The sequence below is a fragment of the Equus caballus genome, chromosome 28, assembly GCF_041296265.1.
Source record: "Equus caballus isolate H_3958 breed thoroughbred chromosome 28, TB-T2T, whole genome shotgun sequence".
Taxonomy (NCBI): Eukaryota; Metazoa; Chordata; class Mammalia; order Perissodactyla; family Equidae; genus Equus; species Equus caballus.
In genome coordinates, this window is record NC_091711.1 from 47855289 (window position 1) to 47883066 (window position 27778).

At 57.4% G+C, this 27778-nt stretch overlaps 1 protein-coding gene across 3 annotated transcripts in view; it reads left to right on the forward strand.

Annotated features, from left to right (window-relative positions):
• Positions 1-21636: 21636 nt before the first annotated feature.
• GRAMD4 (GRAM domain containing 4) overlaps positions 21637-27778 on the forward strand; it is an 83562-nt gene continuing 77420 nt past the window's right edge. The window contains exon 1 of one of the 3 annotated variants that reach the window (XM_023631342.2): positions 21637-21866. In XM_023631342.2, the coding sequence (XP_023487110.1) occupies positions 21838-21866 (29 nt within the window). In that variant the 5' untranslated portion in view covers positions 21637-21837. Of the gene's footprint in view, positions 21867-21893; positions 22156-27778 lie in introns of those variants that run through there. The other 2 variants (XM_070254061.1, XM_070254064.1) reach the window with 2 other exon arrangements.

Here is a 27778-nt window from a genome sequence, read left to right on the forward strand (position 1 = left end):
GCACTCACTCACTGTCCATGCAATACCGTGGTGAACACAGCAGGCAACACTGTGCCCTTGTAGAGAGATTATTCTCATGGGAGAATACAGACAGTAAATATAAGGAAATATTCAACTTCCGGTGAAGGAAATAAAGCAAAATAATGGGGAGAGAGTGGTAGGAGGGCTATCTGGGGTGAGGTGATTGGGAAAGGCCTCTCAGCCGGGTGACAAAGGGCAGAGACTGAAGGGGACATCTGGAGGAAGCACATTCCTGGCAGGGAAGACAGCAGGTACAAAGGTCCTGAGGCAGGAGTTTGTGTGCTGGGGGTATCTGAGGCTGGGCTGGGTGGAAGCTGTCACATGGACCACGGCCAGGACTTTGGTTTTTCTTGTGCGTCTAATGAGAAGGCATTGGGCAGCTGAGAGCAGGCGCGTTCAGTGATGTGATTTATGCTTTCAAACCCTCACTCTGGCTGATGGAGGTGGATGGAGAGGATCTTGGAGGCCGCGCTACAGGCCTCCTGATAGGGACTGATGGGGGCTGTGGAGGAGGGAGAAGCGGTCCTATCTTGACTGGGGTCTGGAGGTGAGTCAGCACTTCTTGCCCATGGAGTGGGGGAAGGGGGAAAGAAATAGAGCTGCCAAGGTTGCCCCCACCTGTGGGCTGGCGGGCAATCGGCCCCCTCCCTCTGTTCCTCCACCTCCACGCCTTCTGCCTCTGCGGTCTCGGGGATCACACATCAGTGCCTTCCTCCGTGCGGTCTCCTTACAGAAGGCCGCAGTGCACCCGACGACTCAGTTGGAAACACGGTTAGTGAGCACCGCTCTGTGCGGGACTCCCTGGGAGCTGCAGGGAGGTGGAGATGGAAAAGGCCCCCGTGGCCCCCTCAGGAAGCCCCCACCTCCTCACGTCCCTCTCAGAGGGAAGAGGAGGGAACAGGGTGACCGGGAGCTCCCTCCTTGTTTATTTCTCTTGCTAAACTTGCAAACGTTCCCGGGGTTTGGGGGAGATGGGCACGTGATCGTGGGCAGGAATGGTGTCATTAGTGATTCTGCAAGGACGGGGGAGACCCGGACAAGGTAAAGACAGTCCCAAAATCCTAATTATATCTTCTTAAAAAATTAAAAATTGGGGCTGGCCCCGTGGCCGAGTGGTTAAGTTGGCGCGCTCCGCTGCAGGCGGCCCAGTGTTTCGTTGGTTCGAATCCTGGGCGCGGACATGGCACTGCTCATCAGACCACGCTAAGGCACCATCTCACATGCCGCAACTAGAAGGACCCACAACTAAGAATATACAACTATGTACCGGGGGGCTTTGGGGAGAAAAAGGAAAAAATAAAATCTTAAAAAAAAAAAAATTAAAAATTAAAAGAAAGCTCTGTGTCCCAGGGTTGCAAAGCTTGAGAGCCAGCCCCCTCCCTCTGCCTCCTCCTCTGCATGAGTCCCGTCCAGCGAGGGACCTCTGTGTCCGCATCTGGGAGACGAAGGCGTGGCGCAGGGAGGGGAAGTGACACCCGGGAAGGCCCTAGGTCCAGCGAGTGGGAGCTGAAAGATCGTCGCTCTTTTTACCATTGTTACAGTGGAATGTCTGCTCGGCCCAGCCCCTCAGCGACACTCCACACCTGAGCCCAGCCACTGGCTACGTGGACGTGTCGGAAACACAGCACAGGCCTCCTTGCCCGGGTCACCAGGAGGCAGTGGGGAAGGGCAGCTGCTGAGAGGACAGGAGAGGGAGCCAGCCACTCCAGGATGCTGGGGCAGGACATGGAGCAGAGGGCTGCCCCTGTCCACCAGGAGAAGCCTGACCTCGAGCCTGAAGGAACCGGCCACTCTGTGCTTCCCAGGGCTGGGGGGGCAGGCCATCTGGCCTCGAAGGCAAGCCCAAATCCAGAAAACTTTGGCCATCCTGTGACTGGCGGGGGAGGGGGCATCTGAAACCCGTGTCGCTTCCAGGCAAGAGGTACTATCCCTGAGGAGCCACCAACGCCAAGGGTCTCCTGGTCACCAGTCTTGCCAGGGAGAAAAGGGACCCCTCATCGTTTCATCCTGAAGGGTGAAGGCCTCTTCCTTGCAGACGTCAGCCGAGATCCCCAGGGGAGAAGCTGGCCGGAGGTCCTGGGGGCTCTTGGAGTCGTGTGGAGTGTGCAGAGGCGCAGCCCGGCGCTGGCTCCGACCTGGGCAGCAGGCGAGCCCCAGGGCCCCCCAGCCCTGCTGGCAGAGGAGGGCCCTCACAGGGTGGGGCGCATGAGTCACACCCTGTGGGAACTGGTGTGCGTGCTGAGATCTGCAGCTGCTGGAGGAGAGCAGCTCCTGCCCTGATCAAAGGAGACAAGACGGATGAGGACGCCATAAATAGGCCGGAGCCACCGGGCTGGCCCGGGGATGCAGGAGGTGGGTGTTCCAGGCACCCACGAAACTAGGAAATTCCAGATCCAGTTGACATCCATGGCTCACTGCCACCTGCTGCAGGGGGACAGGAGGACAAGCAGGGGCCGTTGGCAGCACGTGTGGTGCCTGCAAGTTTCAACTTCTGTCAAAATTAGTTAACTGGTTGCTTTGCATGATTCAAGGCACACGTGCTTCTCTGTCCACAAAATTCACTCATTTGCTGGGGAGCCCAGAAAAATGGACTTGACGTGCTTTCTCTAGCCTTTCACCTGTGCGGAATCAACGGCGAGTGTTTGCTGGGGGTCCTGTCCCTGCTGTCTGAGGAGGACGGTGGGCAAGACAAGGAGCACTGGGCAGCGAGTGGGGAGGCCTGGCTGCGGGCCCGGGCAAGTCCCTTCTCCTCTCTGGGGCTGAGTCTCCTCCTCTGTGAAATGGGGTGTGTTCATTTCCTGTGGTTGATATAAGAACATCCCACAAACTTAGTGGCTTAAAACAGCACACGTTTACTATCCTACAGGTCTGGAGGTCAGCAGTCCAATAGGGCCTCACGGGGCTAAAGTCAGATGACAGCAGGGCCACATCCTTCCCGGGGGCTCGGCAGAGAACCCGTTTTCCTGCCTTTCCCAGCTTCCTGAGACCTCCCGCATGCCTTGGCTCACGGCCGCATCCTCCACAGTCAAAGCCAGCGGGGGCGGTCACAATGGCCTTTCTCAGGTCACATCACTCTGAAACTGACTCTCCCGCCTCCCTCTTCCACTTTGAAGGATTCTTCTGATTCTATTGGACCCACCCAGATAATCCAGGACCATCTCCCCTTCTCAAGCTCGGCCCATTAGCAATCTCAGTTCCATATGCAACCGTCATTCCTCTTGCAACAACATGCTCACAGGGTTGGGAGATCCGGACGTGACATCCGAGATGGGGGACACTATTCTGGCTGCCTCAGGGGGCTGAGCTAGGGGCTTCTGGGGGACAGCCTCTGCTCACGCAGCCTGCCGAAGCGAAGAATGGGCGGGGCTGTCGGCAGAAGCCCAAAGCATCCATTCATCACCAGTCACTCTGACCAGGGTGTTCCTAGGAGCAGAGGGGGGCCTTTGTTCCAGAGGGGAGACCCAGAACATTCCTAAGGCTGGCCCTCTCAGGGATACCACTGTGACCCCCAAACCCTCACCACATGTCTATGGAGATGTTTCCAGGGGCCAATATTGGGGGAAGGGTACTTCATTTCGTCTGGGCCATACACCACTGCCGAGGGCCTACCTAATCAGATGTGGGGCCCACTTAATCGGATGTGCTGTCTTGCCCTCACCAAGTTCAGTCCACTGGGCAGAGAGACGTGCACACATAATGGTTAAAACACTGTGGGATAAAACCAATGGACAGGGTCACTCCAAAGAGAAAGTGATGTCTCCCACTTATGACAGAGAAAGGTGTCTGAGAAAGCTTTACAGGGAGCTGGGTTTTGAAGTGTGAATAGGAGTTCACCAGATAGATGGAAATGTGGAATTCCAGCCAGAGAGAACAACTTGTGCAAAGACATAGTGGAGGAACAGAACGTGGTATGTATGTGTTGGGGGGAGGGTGGAGACTATAAGCAATTTGGTACGACTAGGGAGTGAGACACAGGGGGCAGGGGTTGGAGATGAGGCCAGAGGTGGGCAGGGGCTGGGTTAAGGAGTCTGGCCTTCACAGTGGAGGTGACGGGGAATTAAACTAAGAAGGAACACAGTCAGGAGTGCATTTGAGAATAGCGGTGGACGGGAGCGTGGTGAGGCTGGGGATGGAGAGAGAGGGCAGACGCCACTGTGAGGGGTGCCCAGAGAGCACGAGGCAGAGACTGTTCCCCTGAAAGGATGTCTGCCCTCGATGCCACGTGGAGCACCAGACTGGGATGGGGGGCAGTGGTCATCCCACAGCCCCCAGCAGAAATGTCCTTGGGGCGGCCAGGCCCCAGAGCTCTGCTCACTTGTCCTTCTCGTGGACAGAAATCCTGGCACTTGAGGTTCACTCCTTTGACTAGAGCCTTGCTCAGTGGCCCGCTGTGCAATGTGACCCCTCGGGGATGCCAGCGCAGAGGGGAGGGCTGGAGAGCTGGCCTTGGCAAGCAGCCTGTGCGCCTGGGGAAGACATGAAGCCCTCTGTTTCTTCCTCTGTAAAAGAGTGAGAAGCCATCTCATTTGGCTTTTGCCAGACCTCATCGAGAATTCCTCACTCTCCAGCTCCACCATTAGCACTGCCTGGTGGGGAGCCTCACCCATGGGGAAAAGGGGCTCAGAGAGGCTGGGTGGCTTGCCAAGGGTCACACAGGTTGGGGGCTCAAAGCCCCCTCTCCTCCCCAACCCCGGACCACTCTGGAGCCCAGGACCCCCTCAAAGAGCTTTGTCAATGGCCACATGGTGATTCCCCACGTGCTGTTCACCCACCTGGGCTCTGCATGAACCAGGCTTGTGCGTCTCTGGTCAGGTTTAACTCTGGTTGGCCACAAGGAAGGTGGGGACGCTGCCATCTGGTGAACTGAGCTGCTCAAAGCCCCGCCCACCCACAAAATGAAGATGACTATGACCTTTTAGAAGAGGACACTGAGTGGGTCCGTGACCAGTGAGCACAAGTGGCAGTCATCAGGGGAGCCAGGATGCACGCCCAGGGACCTCCAGCCACCTTCCTTCCACTCCCCGCCCCCCACCTTCTCCTGGGAGCAGAGGCTCTCGTGAGCCACCCGCAGCCCAGTGCCCCCGAGAGGGGGCCCTGGAGGGGAAGGAGGGCCCTGCCCCATGGTGGGGGCACCCAGAGGGCTGGGGGTGCGCAGAGGGGGGCCACAGCGGTCACCTGACCCCTCCTATCTCGCGCACATCCACGCAAACACACACACAAACACACACACAAATATACACTCATAAATACACACACATACACACACACACACGCTGCGTAGCCGCTCTCTGTCTCCCTCCCCGCTCCCTCTTGGCCTCTCTGGGTCCCCATCTTCACTCCGATCTCTCTCTGACCTGTTTTCTCAGCTTCTCCACGTACCCCATAATTGGCGCCCAGCTCTCCTTGGTTCAAACCAGCAGCTCACACGGAGCGACAAGAATCTCGTTTCTAATTCCCGGCTCCTGAGCTGGCCTGGCTCGGGTGAAGTCCAGCGTGGTGCAGTCGTTAGGGTGGGGCAGGGTCATGGGGATACACACGAAGGTGTCCGGCCAAGTGGTGAGTGGTGAGCAGGGCCCCAAATCTCTCAGCAGGCATCCTCGCACCAGGATGGGGCTGCTCTCAGGCTCACAGGGCACAGCGCTGGCCCATGACACGGGCTCCCCTTCTCCGCACCCCTGCGGTCGGCATTCTTCAGAGTGACATTTCAGCTCGTCCACAGGTGGAAGCTGTCTGCCTGTGGCGAATCTGGTGGATGACCTTATGACTAGTTTTGGCCACGAGAATCCCGTGGAAGTGACACTGTGCCAGCCTGCGCCTGGGCCTTAAGGCTCCCGTGCACTTCTGCTCTGGCTCTGAGCCTGCCCGGTGGGAACAAGCCCTGGCCAGCCTGCTGGAGGATGAGAGAGCACGTGCAGCAGAGAGGAGCTGGCCCAGCTGAAGGCCCGGAGCCCAGCCAAGAGGGCAAAGCCACGTAGCCGACCCACAGACCACAGACACACGATGGGCCCAGATCAGCAGAACTGCCCAGCTGGCCTGCAGCCTCGTGAGAAATAATAAGTGGTTGTGTTTTCGGCTCCTAAATTTAGGGGAGTTTTGTTACACAGCGGTAGATAACTGATACAAGCAGCATATGGACTAGCTCTGAGGGTCGCATGGTAGAAATATGGCTGCAGGAGCAGTTCTCAGAGAAGAGGGGCCTCACTGTGACTCCAACAGAGACCCCAAGTGTGGACATGGCCCCTCAAGAGGAGAAGGGTCATAAGTGGCTAAGAAACGGCTTGCGTGTCTGATACATAGACCTGAGCTGAATGCAAGGTCCACCATGTGGGAGCCAGTCTCCAAAGATGGCCCCCAAGTGCACCACTTCTCCTGGTGTCCCACCCTACTTGAGTCCCCTCCCAGCTGAATCTGGACTGGCCCTCACTCGCATTAACCCACAGAATGCAGCAGAAGTGACGCTGTGCCAGGGCCAGACCTGGCAGCTGTGCCCTGGCATTCTCAGAAGCCTGCTGTCAGCAGAGAAGTCTGCCCATCCTCAGGGCTCTTCCCACAACATCCCCTGGGGGCCCCCAACACAGGTACACAGCACACCACCACCTCCTCCTGTGCATCCTGCTGGCCGTCTTCTGGGGTGTCCATGAGGCCACCGGGAAGCCTGTGCTGCCGTAGACTTCAAGGCTTGGAAACAGGCTTTCCTCAGCACGAGAGCCAAGGAGGATGCGCGCGTGGGGCAGACCCCTCTCCACGGGTTAGCCGCGAAAATGCGCACCCTATTCTCTCTAAATGCCCCCTCAGAAGCAAGGTGATGGCTGCACCAGTGACCAAGGATACAGCACCCAGAATGACGTGATGAGTTGACTGCAGGTGGCAGCAGCTACTAGATTCAGGATCACTCTCAACAGACATAACTTTATGGCATTGCTGAGCTCAAGAAAGCCCCCACTTCCCAAAAAAGAAGGAAACAGACCAAAGAAACAGCGTTTCCCCTGGGTGCTCACGAGGCATAAGGACTGAGGCATTGCAGCGTGCTGGGTGGTGAGGGGGAGCGACCCCAAGACTCCAACATCGAGCTGAGATCCTCAGAGGGGCGACCCCCTTAAGGAGAGAGTGGTCCCAACTAACTCTGCCTGCCGGCAAAGGGAGCCCACAGGGAAATCTGGGCGTGTGCTTCAGGGTTCCAGGGAGAAAATATTTAATAACAGCAATTTCCCTTGAGGATTTGCAACCACAAGCCTGCTCTCATGCGGAGCTGCAGTTAAATTTATGCCATCCTCACAGACAGGGGAATCCCAAGTCAGAAATTAAATTAAAACGGTCCCAGATTGGGAGTACCCCCTTATGACTGGCAGAAGCAGACAGAAGTTCTCCCTGGAGGAAGGCAGCCCGATTTAGGCCTCAGGATTCCTACAGATGAAGCTCAACCAATATGAACTCACAATAAAAAAAATGATGAAACACAAGGAAACAGGTCATCACGAGGTGAGAGTCCGTAGAAACAACAAGGATTTCGATACCCCAAATCTTCAGACATTTGAATGTTTGAAACAGAGGAAGCAATAAAATGTGGAGTAGGAAGAAGAGCAGAAAGGAACGAGTCTATTAAAAAAAAAAAGACCAGATAGATTTAAAAAACAACCAGATAGCCCTTTTAGAAATGAAGATTTAAATGTTGAGACTTTAAACTCCAGGAATCAAAGAGCTGAAGAGAGAATCAGTGAGAGGGAGCATAGATCTGAAGAAGTTTCCCAGGATGCGGCATAGAAAGGTGAGAAGACAGAAGATCTGAAAGAGAGGTTAGAGGGCCAGGAGGTCAGAGCGGGAGAGTCTACGGGGCATCTGATTAGAATTCCAGGAGAGGGGGTGCTAATTGGAGGAGGGAGGGACGTACCCAGTGCTTCCAGACAAAGGGAACAGCATGTGACAAGGCCCTGAGGAACCCACCAAAGCCAGCATGCTACAGCCCTTGCTCTGTTACGGCCTCGTCCAGGGCAGCCCTGGGGCGCAGCGGTCTTGGACGCTGTCCCAGCCCGAGCGGCAGGCAGTCTGGTGGGGAGCCAGCCACAAGGCTGACAGCTCTGTTGCTCCCTCGCCAGCTCCATTTCCCCTTCCACGGCTGACTGCACCCTTTCTCCTTCCCGGCTCTCACATCACGTGGTCCAGGTAGAGCTAACCCCAGTCCTTCATGCTTCAGGGAGATGGAGGGGTGACCCCAGCCAGGTCAACCACAGCCAGCGAGGCCCAGTTCTGACACTTTTGTTAGAACAGTTGGGCAGAGGAAATCTCTGGTTCTGCCAGGGTTGCTGACAAGGGAGAATTTTGGCCTGAAACTGCCATGAGATGGAGCCAAAACAAACAGACTCAGAGCCCTTTGAGCCCTGGATCCAGCTGTGCCTGAAGGACACCCTGGACTTGGCAGCTATGTGTGTTAATACATTTCCTTTTTTGCTTGAGCTGGTCCGAGTTGGTTTTTCTGTCACATGTAACTCCTCACTCCATCCATGTCGCAGAGGGAAGTCCTAAGGCTGGAAACCCCATGGAGACCCCTGGCCCAACCTGGGGTCAGGAGGGCTTCCCAGAGGAGGTTACAGCTGGTCTAGGCCTTGATGGCTGCATCATTAGCTACAGGGATAGGGGTGTACCTTGACAGCTACATCATAGATAGCTGGGGGGAGCTGGTGTGCTGGGCAGGCTGGCGCAGGCATTGGCTGTCTTCCCAGGAGTCGGTGCCACTCCCTGGCTCCTGGCTGCAGTCTCTGTCCAGGCAGGCCCCAGGCTCCCACGTTGGCTCTGAGCAGCACCTTACGATAGCCTTGGGCCTTGGCAAGGGCTGGAGGCCTGAAGGGGGGTGACACTTCAGAAGCGTTACATGGGGTGGGGCAGGCCAGGCTCCCAGGGGTCTTGCTTCATAGGGCATGTTAGTGTCAGGACCCCCAACCTCAGGATGCAGCCAAGGTATGGGAAAGGAGTGGTGTTAGGAGGCCATCAGCCCACGCCAGTCCCTCCCTGACTCCAGCTTGGCCAGGGCTGTGGATACCCCTCAGGGGAGATGCCAGGCAGGGGCAATGTGCAGGCTGCCAAACCACGTGGGTTTAAGAGTCTGCTCTCAGCTCTGCCACAAAGTCATTTCAGATCCTTGGTCCCAACAGACTTAGCACTCGGCAGTGTTCAAACTCCTACAGATAAATCAGCCAATCAGTGGGCTGCATGTGCCTTGGCCTGTCATTGCTAGCCCATGCCTCCACGCCCAGCTTAAATGCCCCCTCCTCCAAGAAGCCTGCCCTGACCACTCCAGGAAGAGGTACTCCATCCTGCCTCTTCAAGTCCCTCTGAACCCAGGACCCCTCACAGATTGCCAGTCCCAGGCTATCTTGGGATGTGGTTACTTGTATATATATTGTACTTTCCTTTGGTTCATCTCTGCCAACCCAGAGCCCAGGCAGGACCTGGCAAGAGCAGCTGATGGGTAAATGTTTGCGAAATGAATAATGAATGGTTGGATGAAATTTCAAGGTTTCACTTATATCGCACTCACTCTGTGCCAGGCACTGTTTTAAATGCTTTAGAAATACTAACTCACAGATTCCTCATAATGACCCTTGGTGGGATGTTCTGTTTGATCCCTCCTTAATAGACAAAGAAACTCAGGCACAGAGAGGCTCAGCAACTTGTCCTGAGTCACACAGCCTGTATGCAGCAGAGCCAGGACTCAAGCCCAGGCATCCATCTCCAGTCTGTGCTCTTGGCCACCACATGGCATCACTCCTCCTGCTTCCTTGTCGGGCTCTTCCTCCTCAAAACAGGAGCCCCGGGGCTTTGGTCTGGAAAGTCGCTCCTCTGCTCACCAGGCTTCTTTGAGGCTTCAGGCAAACCCTCTCTGGCAGAGGCAGAGCTGGGGGGCCCCACCTTGCTCTCTGGATGACGGTTTTGCCCATGGGCATCCTGTGGGCAAAGGAGCGGCTGAGTTTGCGGTTTGCGGGTCTGTTTGAGGGCATGTTGGTCGGTGGGTGCAGTCTTTGCACAGGCAGAGGAGCTGGAGAGAGGCTGGTCTGGGGTGGCAAAATGGTGCCATTCAATGTCTATCCTTGCTTCTTCATTTGTTGGCTGAAATTCCGTAAAAAGAAGCTTTCGTTCATCAACCCTCTGGTCCCCCTTGTCACAGATCATCCAGGAAGGAAGGATGAAGGCTGATTTCCCCCGTTCGTTTATGAGTTTCAGCATAATGAGTTGCTGCCCTGGTAAACTGTAAATGTGCGCTCTTTTGGGCACCAGTATGAACCCATGGATTTAACCATATTTGAGGTGTTTCAATCCACTGCAGTTAGAACCCTATCGGTGTTCCAGGTGTCCCATCCCTGGCTGGTGGGCGACTGTTCTGTGGCATCTGGGTCATTTTGACAAGACCCCAGTGGTCTTTGAGAGCTTCTTGCTCTTTTGGTGTGACAAGACGTTCCAGGCCCATCTTGTCCACTCCTTGTCCCAGACCTGGAATCAGCCCTTTTTCCAACAAGCTCTGGTTTCCTTCAGGGGAAATTAGAGACCACAGTTTCATACTAAGGGTGCTCACTGCTATGCCGGTGGCCCTTGCTTCTGAGGCATTCTCATTGGACAGAGCAGGCGAACATTTGTTTTTAAAGAAATACACCATAAGTCTACCCCGACACTGCCTATTCAAATTCAGGACTATAGCATTTTAACTTAAACTCATTGACCTGTATCTCCTTTCTCCTGCACTAAAAATTCCTGTTCTCAATGGCACATTGAGAAAATAACTCCTCAGGCACTTTATTCCACACTGCATACACGACAGTCTCAGAAAAACAATGCCAACAGTAGCGCCAACATGACTGTTGAAAAGAATTAAGTATTTTGCACATTTTTTGGTCCTTAAGTTACATACCACCAGAGATGTGCAGACAAATTATTCTATTTTAAGGTCACTTGGAATAACTCTTCTCTGTATGGCTCTGTAACCACCTAAATATGCAATTAGGTTCATTTATTTCATTTCTGTTTTTTGTTCTCAGGATTCTTAAAAAATTAACTTTGTGGGGCTGATCCCATAGGCCGAGTGGTTAAGTTCGCGCGCTCTGCTTTGGTGGCCCAGGGTTTCGCCGGTTCGGATCCTGGGCGCGGACATGGCACCACTCATCAAGCCACGCTGAGGCGGCATCCCACATGCCACAACTAGAAGGACTCACAACTAAAAATATACAACTATGTATTGGGGGGCTTTGGGAGAAAAAGGAAAAAAATAAAATCTTTAAAAACAAAAAAAGAATACGAAAAATAATACTTGTATCCCTCACTTTTTGAGATAAATGATGGGTTTTCCCTAGCTAGCCTGTTTTTTTTACTCTCTCTGTACCGTGTCTTTACAATGTTGTAATGATTACTTATATTGATACCTTTCTATAGCATCCGTGGTCCACCATCTGCCTGCCTCCTGCCTTCTTTCCTTCTCCCTCCCTCTGTCTCTCCTTCTTTCCCTCCCACCTTCTTTCTTCTTCAGCTGTCTGTCAGCTCCCCAGGAGGAGCAACGATGAAATTAGCTGGCGATCTTTTATTCCTCTTCTCCTCTTCCTCTCCCCCCAGCATCTGAGCTGGAATCATATTTTCACGTCCAGTTAACGCCCATCACGGAAACTCCCTGTCCTTCCCTCAGCGTTTCTACATCATCTCGGTTAAGTTTACGTCTGAGGAGAAGATCACTTAGTGCCTATCGTCAGTCCTTATCTTGCTGTCTCTGCCTTCGTTCCCATTTTCTGAAGTTCATTCTCTAGTAGGTCACTCAGTGACGGCTCACAGGAGCAATAATCCCGAACAAGGGCCGTTTGTCTGCAGCCTTGAACACTGAAGGTCGTTCTGACTGGAGGTGATATTCTGGGCTCAGGTTTCCTTCCCTGGACATGCAGAATGTGTCTTCTGGCTTAAAGTATGGCTGTCAACAGTCCAAAATTGATCTGCTATTTTTTCCTTGTGAGTAACATGAATTTGTTTACCTGGGTGTAAAGGATTTTCTTTTCTTTTTCTTTGTAGTTCAATAGTTTCACTTAAGTATGTCTCAGAGTTAGTCATTCCAGGTCAATTCTCCTGGTATGGGATATATTCTTCCAATATGTAATGTCAAGGTTGTTTGTTGGTTTTAAATTTCAGGAACGTTTTTTCTTTCTTTCTTTTTGAGGAAGATTAGCCTTGAGCTGACATCTGCTGCCAATCCTCCTCTTTTTGCTGAGGAAGACCGGCCCCGAGCCAACATCCATGCCCATCCTCCTCCACCCTATATGTGGGATGCCTACTACAGCATGGCTTGCCAAGCGGTGCTATGTCCGCACCCAGGATCTGAACTGGTGAACCCCGGGCCACTGAAGCGGAACTTGCACACTTAACTGCTGCGCCACCAGGCCGGCCCAGGAACACTTTCTTGAATTAATAGTTTCAATATTCTCTCTGGCCCATTGATCCTGTTTCCTTTTTCATGGGATCCTAGCATCAGTTGTATGTTAGATCTTTTCTGCTTATCTTCCACATCTGTCATTCTCTCTCAAATCCTTTTTATGTCTTTCTCCTTTTTTTGATTAAAAAAAATGCCCTACTTTCTATTTTTGATTTATCTCAAGATGTTAACTCCTGTGTTTATTCCTTCTTGTGTCTCTTTTAGTTTTGTCTTCTGTTCCTGGAATTACTTTTTCCTTTTATTTCTGATTATTCTCCCAAGCTCTTCAACTTTCTAATTTTCTTTTCCTCTAATCATTAATTTTCTGCATTTTGTAATTCTGAATTATGTTGTTCTTTCATGATTTCTATATTTTCTTAATTTTTCAGCTTCATTTTGAAATACTAGGCTCCAGTTTTCATGTGTTTTGGGCCATGTCTTTCTGATGCACTTTCATATTCTATGGCTGCGCTGTCCAATATCTAGCCATTAGCCGCATTTGACTATTTGCATTTGAATTCATTAAAATGAAATACAATTACAGACTCAGCTTTTCACCACACTAGCCACATTTCAAGTGGTCGATAACCATGCATGTCTACTGTATTGGGCTGCGCACCTATGGAGTATTTCCATCCTTCTAGAAAGTTCCATTGGACAGGGCTGGTCCAAAGGATCATAACTCTCTGCCCTACTCTCTTTTTCTTATAATAACATCTGGTAGTGTCTGACTGTGCCCCTCCTCCAGCCTGCTCTGTCATACTCCCTCTGGGCTCCCCCCACCCCTCACTGGCCACATCCGCTTGGAAGCCCCCGGCTCCCACCCACCCATCACATCCGCCCCATGCCCGAGGACACAAAGGTCTGTCACCCCTCCACGATCTCCTCCCTCTGGCCTCTGCCAGGCCTGCTCTCCCTCAGATGCCTACCTGGGCTTGAAAGCCCTTCCTCTGAGAAGCCCCCAGGCCCTTGGGCCCGTGTGGGTGCTCCCTCTGCTCCTCCGGCCCTACTGACCAAGAGGGCGGGTGGCTCACACATGGGTCTTCCTCCCCCACAAGAAGATCTACGACGGCCACGTCTGACTGGTGGTGGCCTCAGCTGCAGAATGAGTGAGGGGAGAGAAGGAAGGAGGGCCACCCTGCAAAGTAGCGAAGCAGAGGCAGACACAGGTGGAGGGACTTGCCAGGGTCACATGATGGGTAAGACCCAGAACCTAGACCCAGGCTAGCTGACCCGGTCTCCTCCCCAATGGGACAGAGGGCAGGGCTGCTAAGGAGGGAGACCCTCCTCACGTGGCCCTAAGCGGTGCCGGCATCTGGCCGGCTCTGGGGGAGGCTTGGGCAGGGGGTGGGGGCCGGGAAGGCTTCCACGGGTCGGTCCAGGGGGCGTTGCGCCTGTTCCCTGCACTTCCTCTAGCGGCCACCAGGTGGCGCACTCCGTTAGGCTCAGAAACCAGAACCCCAAGTTTGGGCGGCAAGCCCCCATCCCAGGCGGGCAGACTGGGGGAGTCTGCGCTCTGACCCCTCTTTGGGGCCTAAGTCATCCTGAGGAGCCATGAATTCTATCAGGGCCCCCACTGTGCAAGGAGCAGTCTTCCCAGGGCCACAAGCAGAGAAAAGCCGCTCACATCTTGCATTTGTCTCCATGCTTCCTCCACTGAAGATGCTCATTTGTTCCCATCTTAACATTTCTGAGATGCTGATGCAGCTTACAACAGAGTGCGTCTGACGCAGCAGCGGTGGTTCATTTCTCCTAAAAAGCTGTTGTTAGGTTGATGGTGTATCTTACCCAGTGGCATTTTAAAGTCAAGGAAACAGTGGATTATGTTTCTGGGTGTCATTTGGCCACTCACTAGTCCCACATTTGCTGAGTGCGTACTGTACGCAAGGCACTCCCAGGGACTGAGGTACAAATGTGCTGATTTGTACAGAATACAGAGAACTGTCAGACCCAGCCCCCTGGATGGGCAGGCAGGCACTGCGCATCGTTCCAGACCCCTCCTCGGAGGCCTTGCCCGCCCTCGGCCTCCCCTCAGGCTGCTGCTCGCCTCTTCGGTGGGAACCACGCGGGCTGTGATAGAGACCACAGCCCCAGCCTGGCGCTGGGCGTCTCGCTTCTTCACTTTACAGATGAGGGAACCGGGGCTCAGAGAGTTAGGTCGTGTGTCCAAGGGCACAGTCACCAAGAACCGGCCCAGTCTTGCTCTTCCAGAGGCCGAGAACACGTGCAGTGCGATCCTTACCTTCTCTAGGCAGGGGCCTCATAGTGTCGTAGGGCTGGGGTCAAAGGTCAGAACAGCCTGGACAAGCAGCTGGCGGGGAGAGAGCAGGTCCCCAAGAGAGATGTCTGAAGGCTGTGGCCAGTGCCCAGAATCCAAGGTGGGGAGAAGATCTGAGGCTGACGTCCAAGTCCAAAGGGTAGGGTACCTGGGGAGGTGGGGCAGGAGGAGGGGAACACACAGCGGCTCTGGCCCAGGGCCAGGGTGAATGAGGAAGCCCCCGTGGCAGTGGGCTCTGGCTGGGGGGGACTTCTGGTCAGGCTGGATCTTCTGAAAGAGTCCAGGACGGACAGAGTGGACCTGCGGGAGCTCAGAGTAAGGGGGCAGTCAGGGAAGCCTTCCTAGAAGAGGAGGCACTTGATCATAGGTGTGCCTGAAAAGAGCACGTCTCTGGGAGCAGGAGGGGTGAGATGGTCAGAGAAGAGCCACTGTCCCTGGAGCTTATGGAGAGGGACAGTACACCAGTACCTGCTGTGGGCTGGCCCCTGGGCTGGGAAGCTAGAGGGGGTCAGATGTGGCCCCTGCCGTCAGGCAGAGCACAGATTGGTGAGAGAGACAGGCTTAGAGGCAAAGGCCACCCCCCTGGGTCTTGGTGCTGGGATGGAGAAGGCAAGGCACCCAGGCTGACTGGTCAGAGGAAGGCGCCCGGAGCTGGTAGAGGGTGAGGAGGGCACTGCAGGCAAAGACCACAGCCTGTGCAAAGGCCCCGAGACTAGAAATGGTCATTCGACAAATTCATATGCAACCCAGGGCCAGGCACTGCCTAAGTGCTGGGGAGCCAGCAGGGAGGAAGCAGGCAGAGCCCTGCCCCACGGAGCTGACTTTCGAATGGGGGAGACAGAAAGTGCACAGAATAAATCAGGGCATTACACAGAGTATGGGCCAGCTTCCCACTGCTGCCATCACAAATCCCAACGAACTCAGTGGCTCGAAGTAACATGGTTTGTTCTCTTACGTAAGGCTCTGGAGTCCAGAAGTCCTGACCTCAGGGGTCAGCGGGGCCAGTTCCCTCTGGAGGCTCCGGGGAGAATCAGTTTCCCGTCTTGTCCAGCTGCTAGAGGCGGCTCGCCTTCCTTGGCTCGAATCCCCTTCCTCCACGCGCAAGGCCGGCAGTGGGGCATCTTCGGATCGCCCTTCTTCTCTCTCTCACCTCAGGTTCCATCGTCACAGCTCCTCCAACTCTCCCGCCTCCCTCTTGTGATTACATTAGGATTGTTCTGATTACATTGGGTCCCCCTGGATAATCTAGGATCATCTCTCCATTGCCAGATCCTTAATTTAATCACATGTGCAAAGTCCCTTTTGCCAGGGAAGGTAACGTATTCACGGGGTTCCAGCATTCAGGGCGTGGACATCTTGGGGGGCCTTTATTCTGCCAACCACAGTGTATCATAAAGTGCTCAGTTCTAGAAAGAAAAATAAAGGCAGAGAGGGTGGTCAGGGTGGACCTCAGAGAGAAAGGGGCACTTGAGCAAGGACCTGGAGAGGGTGGGGGCGAGGTTGTGCAGACCTCGGGGGAGAGAGCAGGCGGGGCAGAAGGAGCCGCAGGTGCGGTGCCTGAGGCAGGAGCAGACCAGGCGTGTCCCAGGATGGCAGGGAGGCCGAGTGCCTGGAGGTGGTCCAGCAAGGAAACGGGCAGCAGGACCTGCCGTCAGAGAAGCTGGGGGTGGTGGCCACCAGGAGGGGCGGGTGGGCATGGCCAGGACTGCGCAGGTCCTTCCTGCTGTGGGCTGGAGGTGGCGGTGGGTCAGGTGGCTCTGCAGGGAGGCTGCGGGCCTCACCTGGAGGCTCACTGGTGCCAGGGGCCTGAGGACCAGCCAGCCCCATGGGGAGCACTGCGGGGGCACGGTCAGAGCGACGGCGTGCTGGGGAGGGTGGGAGAAGAGGCTGAGGATGGAGGGCCTCAGGGAGGGTGCGCTGGGGGCTCCCGAGGGCCCAGGGGTGTGTAGGGGGCAGGATGGGGGAGTACAGCAGAGGAAGGGTGGCCTGGGGTCTCGGAGCTGTCCGAACCTCTGTCTTCACCCCACCCATGGCGTAGAAGGCCTGGAGAGGGGTCTCCTTGACTCCTGAGGTCACTGACCCCTTGTCCGTGGACTCTGAGCTCACTCCCAAGCCTCTGCTCTCCCACGTGACCACTGTCAAGCAGACATGATTCCCGCGGCTGGCCCACCCCTTCTACCTCTGACCCCCGCCCCCCCCACCCCCCACCGGGCTTTGTTGGCATTTCTCTGTCCACTGGGCCCTTTCTCATCCACAATCCTTAACCTGTGTCCATCACCTCCTCGGGAGCCTGCAGCAAATCCACCGCCATCCGTGCTCATGCACAGACCCTCAGGCGCCCCTGCCTCTGTGTGTATCTGCTGGGCTCTTTGAAGCACCGGGGAATCTTTTTGCCACATGGCTGTGTCATTGTGTCACTGCCCTTGGTATTTCGAGGCTGGTGAAGCAATGGAAGCATGGGGGCTGTGGGCTCCTAGTCGTGTGATGCTGGTCCAAGTCATGACCCCTTGGAGCTCAGTTTCCCCACCTGTGCAACGGACACAGGAAGCCCCCACCAGCTCCCTAGCCCGGGGTCAGGCTGGTTAGGCTGGACGTCCACCACGGGTGGAGGCTGCACGTGGGAACCTGCGCTTTGTCCCCAGGGCTGGGAAAGTGGGTTCTGCTAAGTGCAGATGGAGACCTCCAGCAAAGGGCAGACAAAGGTTGGGGGTCCCCTTGGCCAAGGGAAACGTAGAGTAGCTTCCGGCCCTGGGATTGGCCCTCAGGCCTTAGAGTGCCCAGGGCACTTATTGCAGGGGGGCTCAGGGAGGGTGAGCCCCCAGGCCTCCCTCCCGGTCCCGGCATCTTCCCCGTCCCTCCAAATGCTGGGTCCCCAGGACAGCCTGCTGGCTCCTGGGGTGGCTGGCTGATGGGGGCTGCGTGGGTGCCCAGGGCAGATGGCTGCTTGCTGGGGAGCCTGGGGACCTCCCGGCCTGGGGTCCCCCACATCTCCTGAGCTCTGAGCAGTCCTCCCACTGTGCAGCAGCCCCCTTCTGGCCCCTCAGCCGGCTCTGCCACAAGCCCCCTGAGTGGCCTTTCTGCTCGCAGCAGCAGCCACGGTGCACATCTCCCCCATCTGTGATCTGGACAAGGGACAAGTCATGGCTGTGGGGAGGGCTCTATGAAAGCTGCTTGCACCCCACTCCTACCTTCTTGTCACACTGAGACCCTCCAGTCTACACATTCTGGAAGCAGAAGGCTTTCTCCAACAAAAGCACCGATAGGATTCTGTTGTTCCTGCTTAAAATCCTTCCATGGCTCCCTACTGCTCCTGGGATAAGCCTGGACTCGGTGGGCTGTCCTCCTCCTGCATTTCCCCAGCTAAACAGAACAGGTGGGGCTCCCCGTTCCCCCCCATCCCCCCCGACTCCACTCCTTCTCCCCTCATTGTGATGAGAGTAGACTGACCACCACTTCCCAGGGGCCGCTCGGTGCCTGGTGCTGCAGGATCCAGGGGCAGGTGACTCAGGGACAGGAAAGGCCCCTGGGCTTGGGGTCCTGCCCCATCTGTCCTTGCTGCCCTGGGAGGAGCCTGAGCCCTCTGTGTCAGCATCCTGTGTGACATGGGGTTGTGTGCACATGGAAGGCGGGCTCAGATGCTGAGTGCCAAGGCCAATTTAACGACCCTGGGGCACCTGCTGGGTGCTGGGTGGGGTGGGCTGCCAGAGGGCGAGGGAGGAGCCAGGATGTGAACTCCAGTCTGATCCTCTGTCACCCATGCCTCCTGCTGACTTCTTTCTGCATGCCTTCATTTGGCTGCTGACATTCTCTGCTTGTTGCCTGGGTTTCTCTTGCTCCTTGGGGCTCTGAGGCCGGAAGACAGGGGGTTCTGAGGACCCAGCTGGCCCGGGGTGTGTGTGCAGGCTCCAGGCCACCTCCCAGAGCTGCCAACCCAGCTCAGAGTTTGGCACCCCGGGCTCTGCACAGCTCTGCCCTGTGCCATTCCCCTCGGCCAGCTCAGCTTCCAGCAGAGGGGTGGGGAGCCAGTGGTGGCCTTGCTGACCACCAGCGGTGTGGCCCTGAGGGCCAGGTGGCCACTTTGAACCTGTGTCCTTGTAGTAGTCTGCTTGGGCTGGAGTCACAAATACACAGACTGGACAGCTTAAACAACAGATTTCCACGCTGTTCTGGAGGCTGGAAGTCCACGATCAAAGTGTCTGCAGGGCTGGCTCCTTCAGAAGCTGCTGTCCTTGGCATGTAGATGCTGTCTTCTCCGTGTCCTCACATCTTTCCCCTGTGTGTGTCTGTGTCCTAATCCCCTCTTCTCATACGGACCCCCATCCTACTGGATTAGGGCCCAGCCCAAGGACCTCATTTTAACTCAGTCACCATTTTAAAGGCCCCGTCTCCGAATGCAGTCACAGTCCGAGGTCCTGGGGGCTAGGACGTCAACACATGGATTTGGGGGGCTCAGTTCAGGCCAGAAGAGTCCTCCTCTATAAATGGGGTGATAGGCCACTGAGCAGGGTGGTGTAGGTGCCTTGTGACATCAAGTGCCCCACTTTGGCGGGTATCTGGTCAGTGCCTGTCCACCAGGCAGGGACCGTGTCTGGCTGTACTCACCATTGTAGCCCCACTACAAGCAGCGTCAGGCACAGAGTGGGCGCCACTGAACGTCTGTCGGGAGAGCTGAGAGTGAGGAATCTGGGGCGGCCCCAGCAATCTGGCTCAACCCCTTCCCTGCTCCCTGGGTTCCCCTGAATCCTGGCCATTCACTCAGGAACAGGCCTCAGGCACCCTGCTGTGCCAGCTGGGGTGGGGGGCTCTAGTTCACAGCTGTGCGTGAATACCTCACTTACTGCTTTCATGAGCAAGTAGAGTCCCTTTTGGGCTCGTTCGAGGTGGATTTTTGTCATTTGTGAACAAAGGGCCCTCACAATTGCATATAACCTGGCCAAGGCCCTGAGGTGGGGGAGGACAGACACCCACGAATAATCCAGGTCTTTCCCAGAACCCAATCAACAACAATGAAAGCAATCCCTGGGAGGGAGGCGGGAGGCACAGGTGCCACACGGGGATGGCCGAGCACCCTGGCTGCCCGGGAGGCTGGGACCATTGCTGGCCTGGCTGGTCAAGGGGGAACCTCGGAGCTGGGCCTCCCAGGTCGGGTGGAGCTAGGGTAAGGAAGGTGACCTGGGAGGATGTGGCAGGAACAGTCATCTGGGGGCAGGAAAGTACAGCTTGTGTTTGGGAAAAACACTAGTCCGGTTTCCCTGGAGCGGAGAGATAAGGCAGGGAAGCCTGGAGGGCGGAGCTCTTTCCAGGGGCAGGAGGGGAGGCCCCGGCGAGGTCTGCAGCTGGGCTTGGTCTCGGCAAGGGCGCTGGACACAAGTGTGACTCAGACCAGCCAAAGGAGCTCTAGTCCCTGCAGACAGCTTGCCGCGGGACCCCTGCTGCCTGCCTGAGGCCACGGAATAGACCCCACATTTGTACAGCACTTGTGGACATGTTAGCTCCCGTAATCTGAAGTCATTCGGTCCCCCATTCTGCAGATAGGAAACTGAGGCACAGAGAGGTACAGCCTCCTGCTAGGGGCTCACCTGAATGCTTGCCCCTGACCCAGGCCCATCAGGGCTGTCTTCCCAGGCAGCAAATGCTGGGGGAGGACAAAAGAGGGGCCTCAAATCTTGCCCCATGAAGTGCTTCAGGGGCACTTGAGCTGTGGGCCCTGAGGAATGGATAGGAGTTTCCTAGACACAGGGGAGGTTAGGGGGTGGGTTAGGGTAGTCGGGTGGGGGGAGTTCAGGTCTGGATTCCTTGGGTGGGAGGTGCCTGCAGGAATCCCAGGGTTGTAGGGTTTGTAGCAGAGCAGGGAGGCTGGGCTGGAGACTTGTGGAGGACAGAAGGGTGGGGCAGAGCCCAGAGGACCCAGCTGGAGAGGGGTGGCCCAGAAGGCTGGGCAAAGACAGCCTTCAGGCCTTCCCTATTCTCTGGGTTCCCCTACCCTCCCCCCCCAAGCACTAGCAGCCAACCTCCCGGTCAGACCTGGGTGGGCAGCAGCTGATAGTGGGTCCTCCCAACCCAGGGTTAGGGCCTGGGGTTCTGAAGAGCAATCCCTTCTCCCTGTGAGCTAGACAGTCCCTGGTCCTGGAGTCAAGGTGGGGTCAGGGATCTCCTGGGGTCTCCCAGGCCCAGGGGCAGGTGGGCTTAGAGTGGGCCCCTTCTACTGATGCGCTGCCCCACAACGTGGTGCCTGGGGAGATGCAGGAATGCGGAGAGCGGGTGGAGGGACTCCCTTGAATGACAAAGGTGAGATTTAGAGAAAGTGGCCTGGCCCAGAGGCCCGGATCCTGAGGATGGGGAGCGCCCCAGGGCGTAGGGGTCCGCCCCTGCTAGGTACTGGGAGTCTAGAGGAGGTGTGCCCCACCGCCTCCCCACCCCGCGCAGGCTCCAGGTTGCCCGCTGAGCAGTGGCAGTCGGAGGAAAGGCCACAAGGGGTCCCGGTGTGCCCCATCATGGGGTGTCCGGCGGGCAGGCCGCGGGGGAGGGGCCAGCAGCGTGTGTGCTTGTGCGCGGTTGTGCCCGAGGCATCCGCCTTGACAGACGCGCGGGGCCGCGTGGCCGTGGCCGCGGCCGCGACTGGCGGGCGGCCGCGCCAAGGAGCTGCCGCGCGTGCGCGTGGGTGCGGGCGGCGGGGGCGCACGTGGGTCACCCAAACAAAGGCGGCGCCGCGTGACCGAGTTCGCGCGCGCGCGGGCCCCGGAGCCGGCCGGGCGGGACGGGGCGGGGCAGGGGCGGTGTGCGGGGGGCGCGGCCCCTTTAAGGCGCGGCGTGGGGCGGGGCGCGTGGGGCGCGGCGCGGGGCGGGGCGGCGCGGGGCGTGGGCGGGGCGGGGCGGGGCGGCGGCTGCGCAGGCCGGGCCGGGGGCGCGCAGACTCCGCGCAGCGGGACGCGAGCGCGCGACCGGGCGCCGCCGCCGCCGCCGCCGCCGCTGCCGCCTCCGCGCTCGTGGCCGGGACCCGCGGGGCCGCCTCCTCCGGGCTCCCCGGCGCCGCTGGGCTCCCGGGCGGGCGGCAGGTGCAGCGCGGCCGCGCGGCCGGCGAGCAGGGCGCCGCGGCGGAGGGTGGATGAGAGTTGGCTCTGATCTCCGCGCAGGGTAAGCGGCGCGCGCGCGGACGCCCACACGGACCTCGGTGGACACACGGACACGCTCCCGGCACGAGCCGGCGGCCCTCGGAGCAGGGCCCTGCGCGGGCGCGCCCCGCGCACACGCCCCCGGGTCCCGCGCTGGCCGGGGCGCGCGTCACGGCCACCCCCCACGCGCGCCGCGGCCACCGGCGTCTCCTGGTCTGCCTTCCCCGGGCGGTCAGGGAGAGGAGGACATCCCAGAGGCGCGGGGACTCAGATGGGGTGGTGGTCGCCCGGCCAGAGGTCACCGAATCCAGGTGGGGGCGTGGGTGCGGCGAATGTTGTCCTCCCGAGCCTCTCCTTGTGGTCGCAGAAGAGGAGGAGGGAGTCCCCGGTGCCTGCGACCCCAGGGACGACCCCACCAAAAAGTTGTGGGTGCTCGCCCCCCTCCCTGCACCCCTCTTTTTGCTGTGTCTCCTCTCCCTTTGTTTGGGACTTTTATCTGGTGGGGCTCTGCTGGGGCCCAGCCCCTGTGCAGGCAAGGAGGTGGGGTGTAGGATGGCAGCCCCCAACCTACGGCCCCCACGTGCCCCGAGCAGGCCTTGCACCCTTCTCCAGGCCCACGACCAGGGGAGGAGGAGAGCCAGAGCCTGGTGGGCTGGTGCGCTTGCCCCTGCCTAAGGGTTGTGGCAGAAGGAGCAGCAGCCCCCCGGGGCTGCGGAAGTGAGGGGGGACCCCCTGGAAGCTGGGTTCACCCTTGGGGCTGTTGCCTGCTCCGCGTTTTCGTAGGGAGGGAGGATTCAGTTTAGGAGACACCTTTTGCAGGATGGGGTTCTCTTCTTGCCTTCCTTGTTTGGGTTGGGGAGGAAACAGAGTTCTCAGCCTCCCACACACACACAAATTGGGGCTCCTTAGTCCCCGCCCCCCAGTGCAGCCCAGCCCCAGAGGCTGTTTTAGGACTGGGCCTGGCAGGGCCCATAGGGGCAGGGCTGCGCAGTAGTTAATAGAGGAATTTGAACTCTTGCCTTCGTCACACACCTGCTCTGTGACCTTGGGTAAGAAGGCATTGAGCCTCCCTGTGCCTCAGTCTCCCCACCAGTAAACAGGCAGGGGGGCTGATTAGAGCATCAGATGAGATGATGCAGGCTTCCCACTGACCGGGCACATCCAGGGCAGAGGTCAGATCACCCTGGGGAGGCTGGCAGTGCCCTTGCCCCCAGGTGGCTGTCGTTTCCCTGACTCTGACCCACAGTGTCCCAGGCCTATCTGGGGACACGCAGTCCGGCTGGGTGAGTGTGTTCCAGTTGTTGTCCCTGTCCTGGGCTGGGGTGGAACCACATCCCGGAATTGTTAGCTGGGACCTCTTGGCTCATGGACCTCGTTAAGCTTGCCCCTCCTTCCTGCTGCGGACGCCTCTGCAGCCCGCCTGCATGGTGCAGGTGAGGGGCCTGGCCTGCCTGGCCTTCCCCCTGCCTTGGCTGTGATGTTGATTCTTCTCCAGCACTTTGTGACCTTGGGGAAGGGGCCGCAAACCCCAACAGTCTGGACAGTGCTGGACTTGGGGGGCGGGGATGCCAGCTTGGTCCTGGGGACTGGGAGGTAGGGGTCCCTGGGGCCTCTAGATGGGCACCACCCTCTCCTCTGCCCTTCTTTCATCTCGGCTGCCTTGGCTGGTGGGATGTGGCTGTCCCAGCAGTGCAGCCTGGGGACGGGCAGGGCCTGTCCCTACCCTGTCTGTCTGCTTGCACTCGGGAAAGGCATTTCCTGCAAACTGCATGGGAAAGTCGCAAAGTTGTGGTCTGCTTGGACCTGGCCGTGGTAGCCCCTTTATTCTGTGTTTTCTGCCGAGGTGGGTGGGGGGCCCTTCATGGAGGAAGAGCCAGGTTGTCTCTCTCCAGACCCCAGAGCCTGCACACGGCCCGCCTCCGCGCCCTCCTCTTATCTGTTCAGTCCAGCTTGTGGGTGTCAGGAGACTGCTGGGTCACCAGCTCCATGTGACCTCCCTGGGTATCACCTTCACCAGCTAGAAATGAGGGGAAGAATCGGGCCCGTTTTTCCTGAATTGCTGTTTTGTTGTTTGATAGCAAAGAAGAGTGGTTCAGGCACAACGAAGGCAAAGTGATATGAGATTCTAGCTGCCACTGTTGCCAGGGGAGGCCGCGAGCCTGAAGTCCATCTTCTCTGTGACAGAGTAGCTGAGCGATGCTACAGATGTGACAGCTGCTAGCGGCAAACCCAGACCACGTCTTGATGGAATGTGCCTGATTGGAGAGGGCCCCCTTATGTTTCCATGGTGTGACCCATGTTGGTGGCTGTGCCACTGGGTACCCCGTCCTCTCACGGGGCCCAGGGGACCCCCTTCCAGCTCCCCGCGCTTCATGGTTTGGGGGTTTCCCTTTGGAAGCTGAATTTGCCAGAGCTTTGTGCGGGAATGGGGTTCCCATCTTGGAGTGGTGTGGCTCCAGCCAGGTGCCCATTCCTAGGGGCTACCCGGTGTCGGGGAGCTCAGCCGGTTTCCCTTTGCACAGGCCTCTGGTCCCTTGTCTCTGATGTTGGGCCCTCTCTGTGTGTCAGGATGGGGGGCTCCTGCCTAGTGGCCGTGCTGGAGACTTAACGAGCATTTTCAGAGTGCCTGTTAGTGCAAGGTGTGTGCTAGCTGGGGAGGAAGACACTGGTGGTGCTGTGGCCTGCTTACTGCCCCCCTCTGAGTTTCTGTCCCCTTTTCTGCGAGGTGGCCTGGAGGCTGCCTCACTTGTCATCAGGAGTAGAGGGGAGCCTTCTTGTCGGAAGCGGAGTGTGTGCTTGCTGCCCAGGGGAAGCTGCTGACAGTGTTGGGGTGTGGAGCAGAGCATTCCTGCGCTGGAGGAATTTAAAAATGAATTGGGGAAATGAGACGTGGGCTGTGGAAAGTGAGTAATAGAAGGAATACAGATGCCCTCGCTGGGGAAGCAGCTCCTGCTCGCTTAGCCCAGACAGGGGCGTCTGTGGGAAGCTGCCCACGGCGAATTTGGCCGCTCACATGGCGCTTGGAAGGCCTTTGGTTTGGGGAAGCTGAAAGCTGGCGTGGGGGCTCTTTGGCCCTGCGGTGGCTTTAGATCTGATTTTCCCTTGGCTTTCCGGTGACATGGGGACTCTCGTTGGGTCTTTATCGTGGGCAGAATGTAGAGCACATCCCTTGTAGAGGAGTCTAAGAGCACATCCTTCTTGTCCAGTCCTCAGCAGCCGGGTGCTGGCTCATGGACTCAGGAGGAAGCCCAGGTCCCTGACGGTGATGGTCAGTTAGTGGACAGAGTGGTTAAGGCACAACCAGCCCTGGGGTGGGGGGCAGCCCCGTCACCTGCTTGGAGCCAGCTGCTGATGGAGAAATGTAATCGGTTAACCTGAGAACTTGACGGCAGGGTGCTCCGACTTCTCTTACAGACAGAGCTGGAGCATGAGAACGCAGGTTTCCCTAATGAGAGAAAACCATGTTCTTTTCTCTTTTGGTGTCTGCATGTGGCCTGTACAGAGAGGCTGGGCGGAGACTTTGGGCCACAACTCACCACTAATAACAGGCGCCGTCGAAGGGCTATTGTTCAGATCGTTTGGCATTTGAGTTATAACCCGGGTTGTGATTATGTTTAACTCTGTGATTAAAGTCCCCTGTGGTCACACGAGAGGACAGGAAATGCTGGGCCATCAAAAAAGGATTCACAGTGATAGAAATCACTCAGCATAGTGTCAGACGTTCTGCTGTGTGCTTTTCACACATTGTCCCACGTGGTCCTCACATCACACGCCGTCACCCAGTTCTACAGAGGAAGAGACTGAGGCTCAGAGAGGTGGGGGGGGGGCTTGCCGACGTCCCCAGTGGGTTCAATGGCAGAGCCGGGATTGGCACTCAGGCCGTTCGTCTCCGAAGACTCTACTCTTAACCTCACCGCCCCCTAGTCCCTTTGTAAAGTTCAGTTAAGTTTCTGGGGGTTTGTGAAAGAAGCATGAGAAGTGAATTTGAAGTCAGGATGAGGTCTCTGCTGTCAAGCCTGCACTGATGGCAGGAGCCATCTTGCGCTGGGCCTGACGTTCCACGGACTTTATGTGATTGATTTTCCTGACAGCTGGAGGGAGGTGCCATTACCAGCTCCATCTCACAGATGGGGAAGCCCTGGCACAGAGCAGTTAAGTAACTTCCCTGAGGCCCCAAGCTGGTCAGTGGGAGAGCTGGGTTTGAACCCGGTGGTCTCTAAACTGGGTGGTTCCTAACCTGGGTACTGTATGGGGGGGGATTAGGTGGAGCAAACTCTGGGTCTGCTGCTGTGTGATCTTGGGCAAGATGCTGAACTCCCGCTGAGGCTGGGCCTCAGTTTGGTCCCCTGTAAACCAGGGTCCTGGTGTAGAACATGGAAGCTGGAGGCCTGAGAGCTGGCCTGGCCCGTTGCTGGCCTCATGTGTACCGCCCCCCGCAGGAGGGCCCCGCGTGGGGAGGCCTGGCCACCACAGCTTCCCCGAGCAGGAGGGGGAGGGGAGGAGGTTGTGGGGAAGAGCCCGTGGGCTGGTGCAAGGCCTTTGTGCACCACGTCCCCAGCCTGGCTGGAGTTGGGTGGGGCGGCCGTGGTTGTGTGGGTGTGAGGGCTGCTGGCTCTCCTCGGAGCTTGGACTGTCCCTGGGGAAGAAAGATACCTGCTGCTCAGCGCTGCGTGGATCCCCTCTGTGAAGTGGGGCTGCTCGGGGAGCATTGTGCTCTGTGAGTTGTGACCTGTCCCTCGGGAATGGGGGCAAAGGTGGCTCTGCCCAGCGCTGCTCTGTGTCACCATACCCGAGTTAAGCTGTGGGTAGGAGAAACCCAGTGCGCTGGGCGCCATCGGCAGCCGCGGTGGTCAGAGGGGCCCCTGGGGAAACGGCTCCCCCTCCCTCTTGGTTGGGTTCCCCATCGTCAATGGAAAGGGCTGGTGCTTCTAGCTCGTCCCCTGTGGGCAGGGGCTTGGGGCCGTCGGGGGGTGGCCAGGTGGCACAAGGAGGCAGGAGTCCCTCCCCAGTGCAGCTGTGGGGCACACCTGACCGGGGCTGTGCCACAGGCCCCTTCCACGACAGAGAGGTCCTGGCCTGCTTTTCCCAGCCCACCGGCCCTCCCCTCCGCCCTGTCAGTGGAGGTGCCTGCAGGGCTGTTCCAGGGACGGCAGACCCCCATGCTGGCACACCTCTGCTCTGTTCCCTTTGCCAGGGAGGCCTCCTCCAAGCCCCCCTCCCTCACCCCTGTTCAGAGAAGCAGCCCTCACTCTGGTTCCCTCCTGCCTTGTTTGTCCCGCTGCCGCACTTCTCTCCTGCTCCCTGGAGCCTGGGGCCTTTCCTCCCTCCTTGTCGAGTAATGTTTCCTTGTATCCTGAGCAGCCCAGAGCAGGAGCTCCCTACACATCTGGTGACTAATGAGTGGCCGCACTTCCTGCAGCCAGTGACCTGGAGCATGGGCGTGGGTGCAGCCTCACCTCCAGGGCCCAGCAGCTTGGGGTCCTGGGGGCCCACGGGCGGCCAGCTGGGCTGTGGGGTGGGGGGTGGGGCAGGCTCCCTGAGGGAGGGGCAAGGCTGGGCAGTGAGAGAGGGTTTGTTTGTTTTTTAAACATCTTTGTTGAGGTGTAATTGAGGTGTATCGATCTTTACTGAGGTGTAATTCATATAGCATATAATCCACCCATTGAAAGTGTGCAATTCACTGACTTTCAGTATATTCACAGAATTGTGCAACCATTACCACAGTCTAATTTTAGAACTTTCGTCATCCCCAGAAGAAACCCGTACCCTTTAGCAGCCACTCTGCATTCCCTCTTTTTCCTCCAGCCCCTGGCAACCGCGCTAATCTCTCTGTCTCTATGGATTTGCCTGTTTGGGACATTCATGTCAATGGACTCACACAGTATGTGGCTTTGGGTCTGCTTTCCTTCACCTAGCGTGATCCCTGTGGCAGTG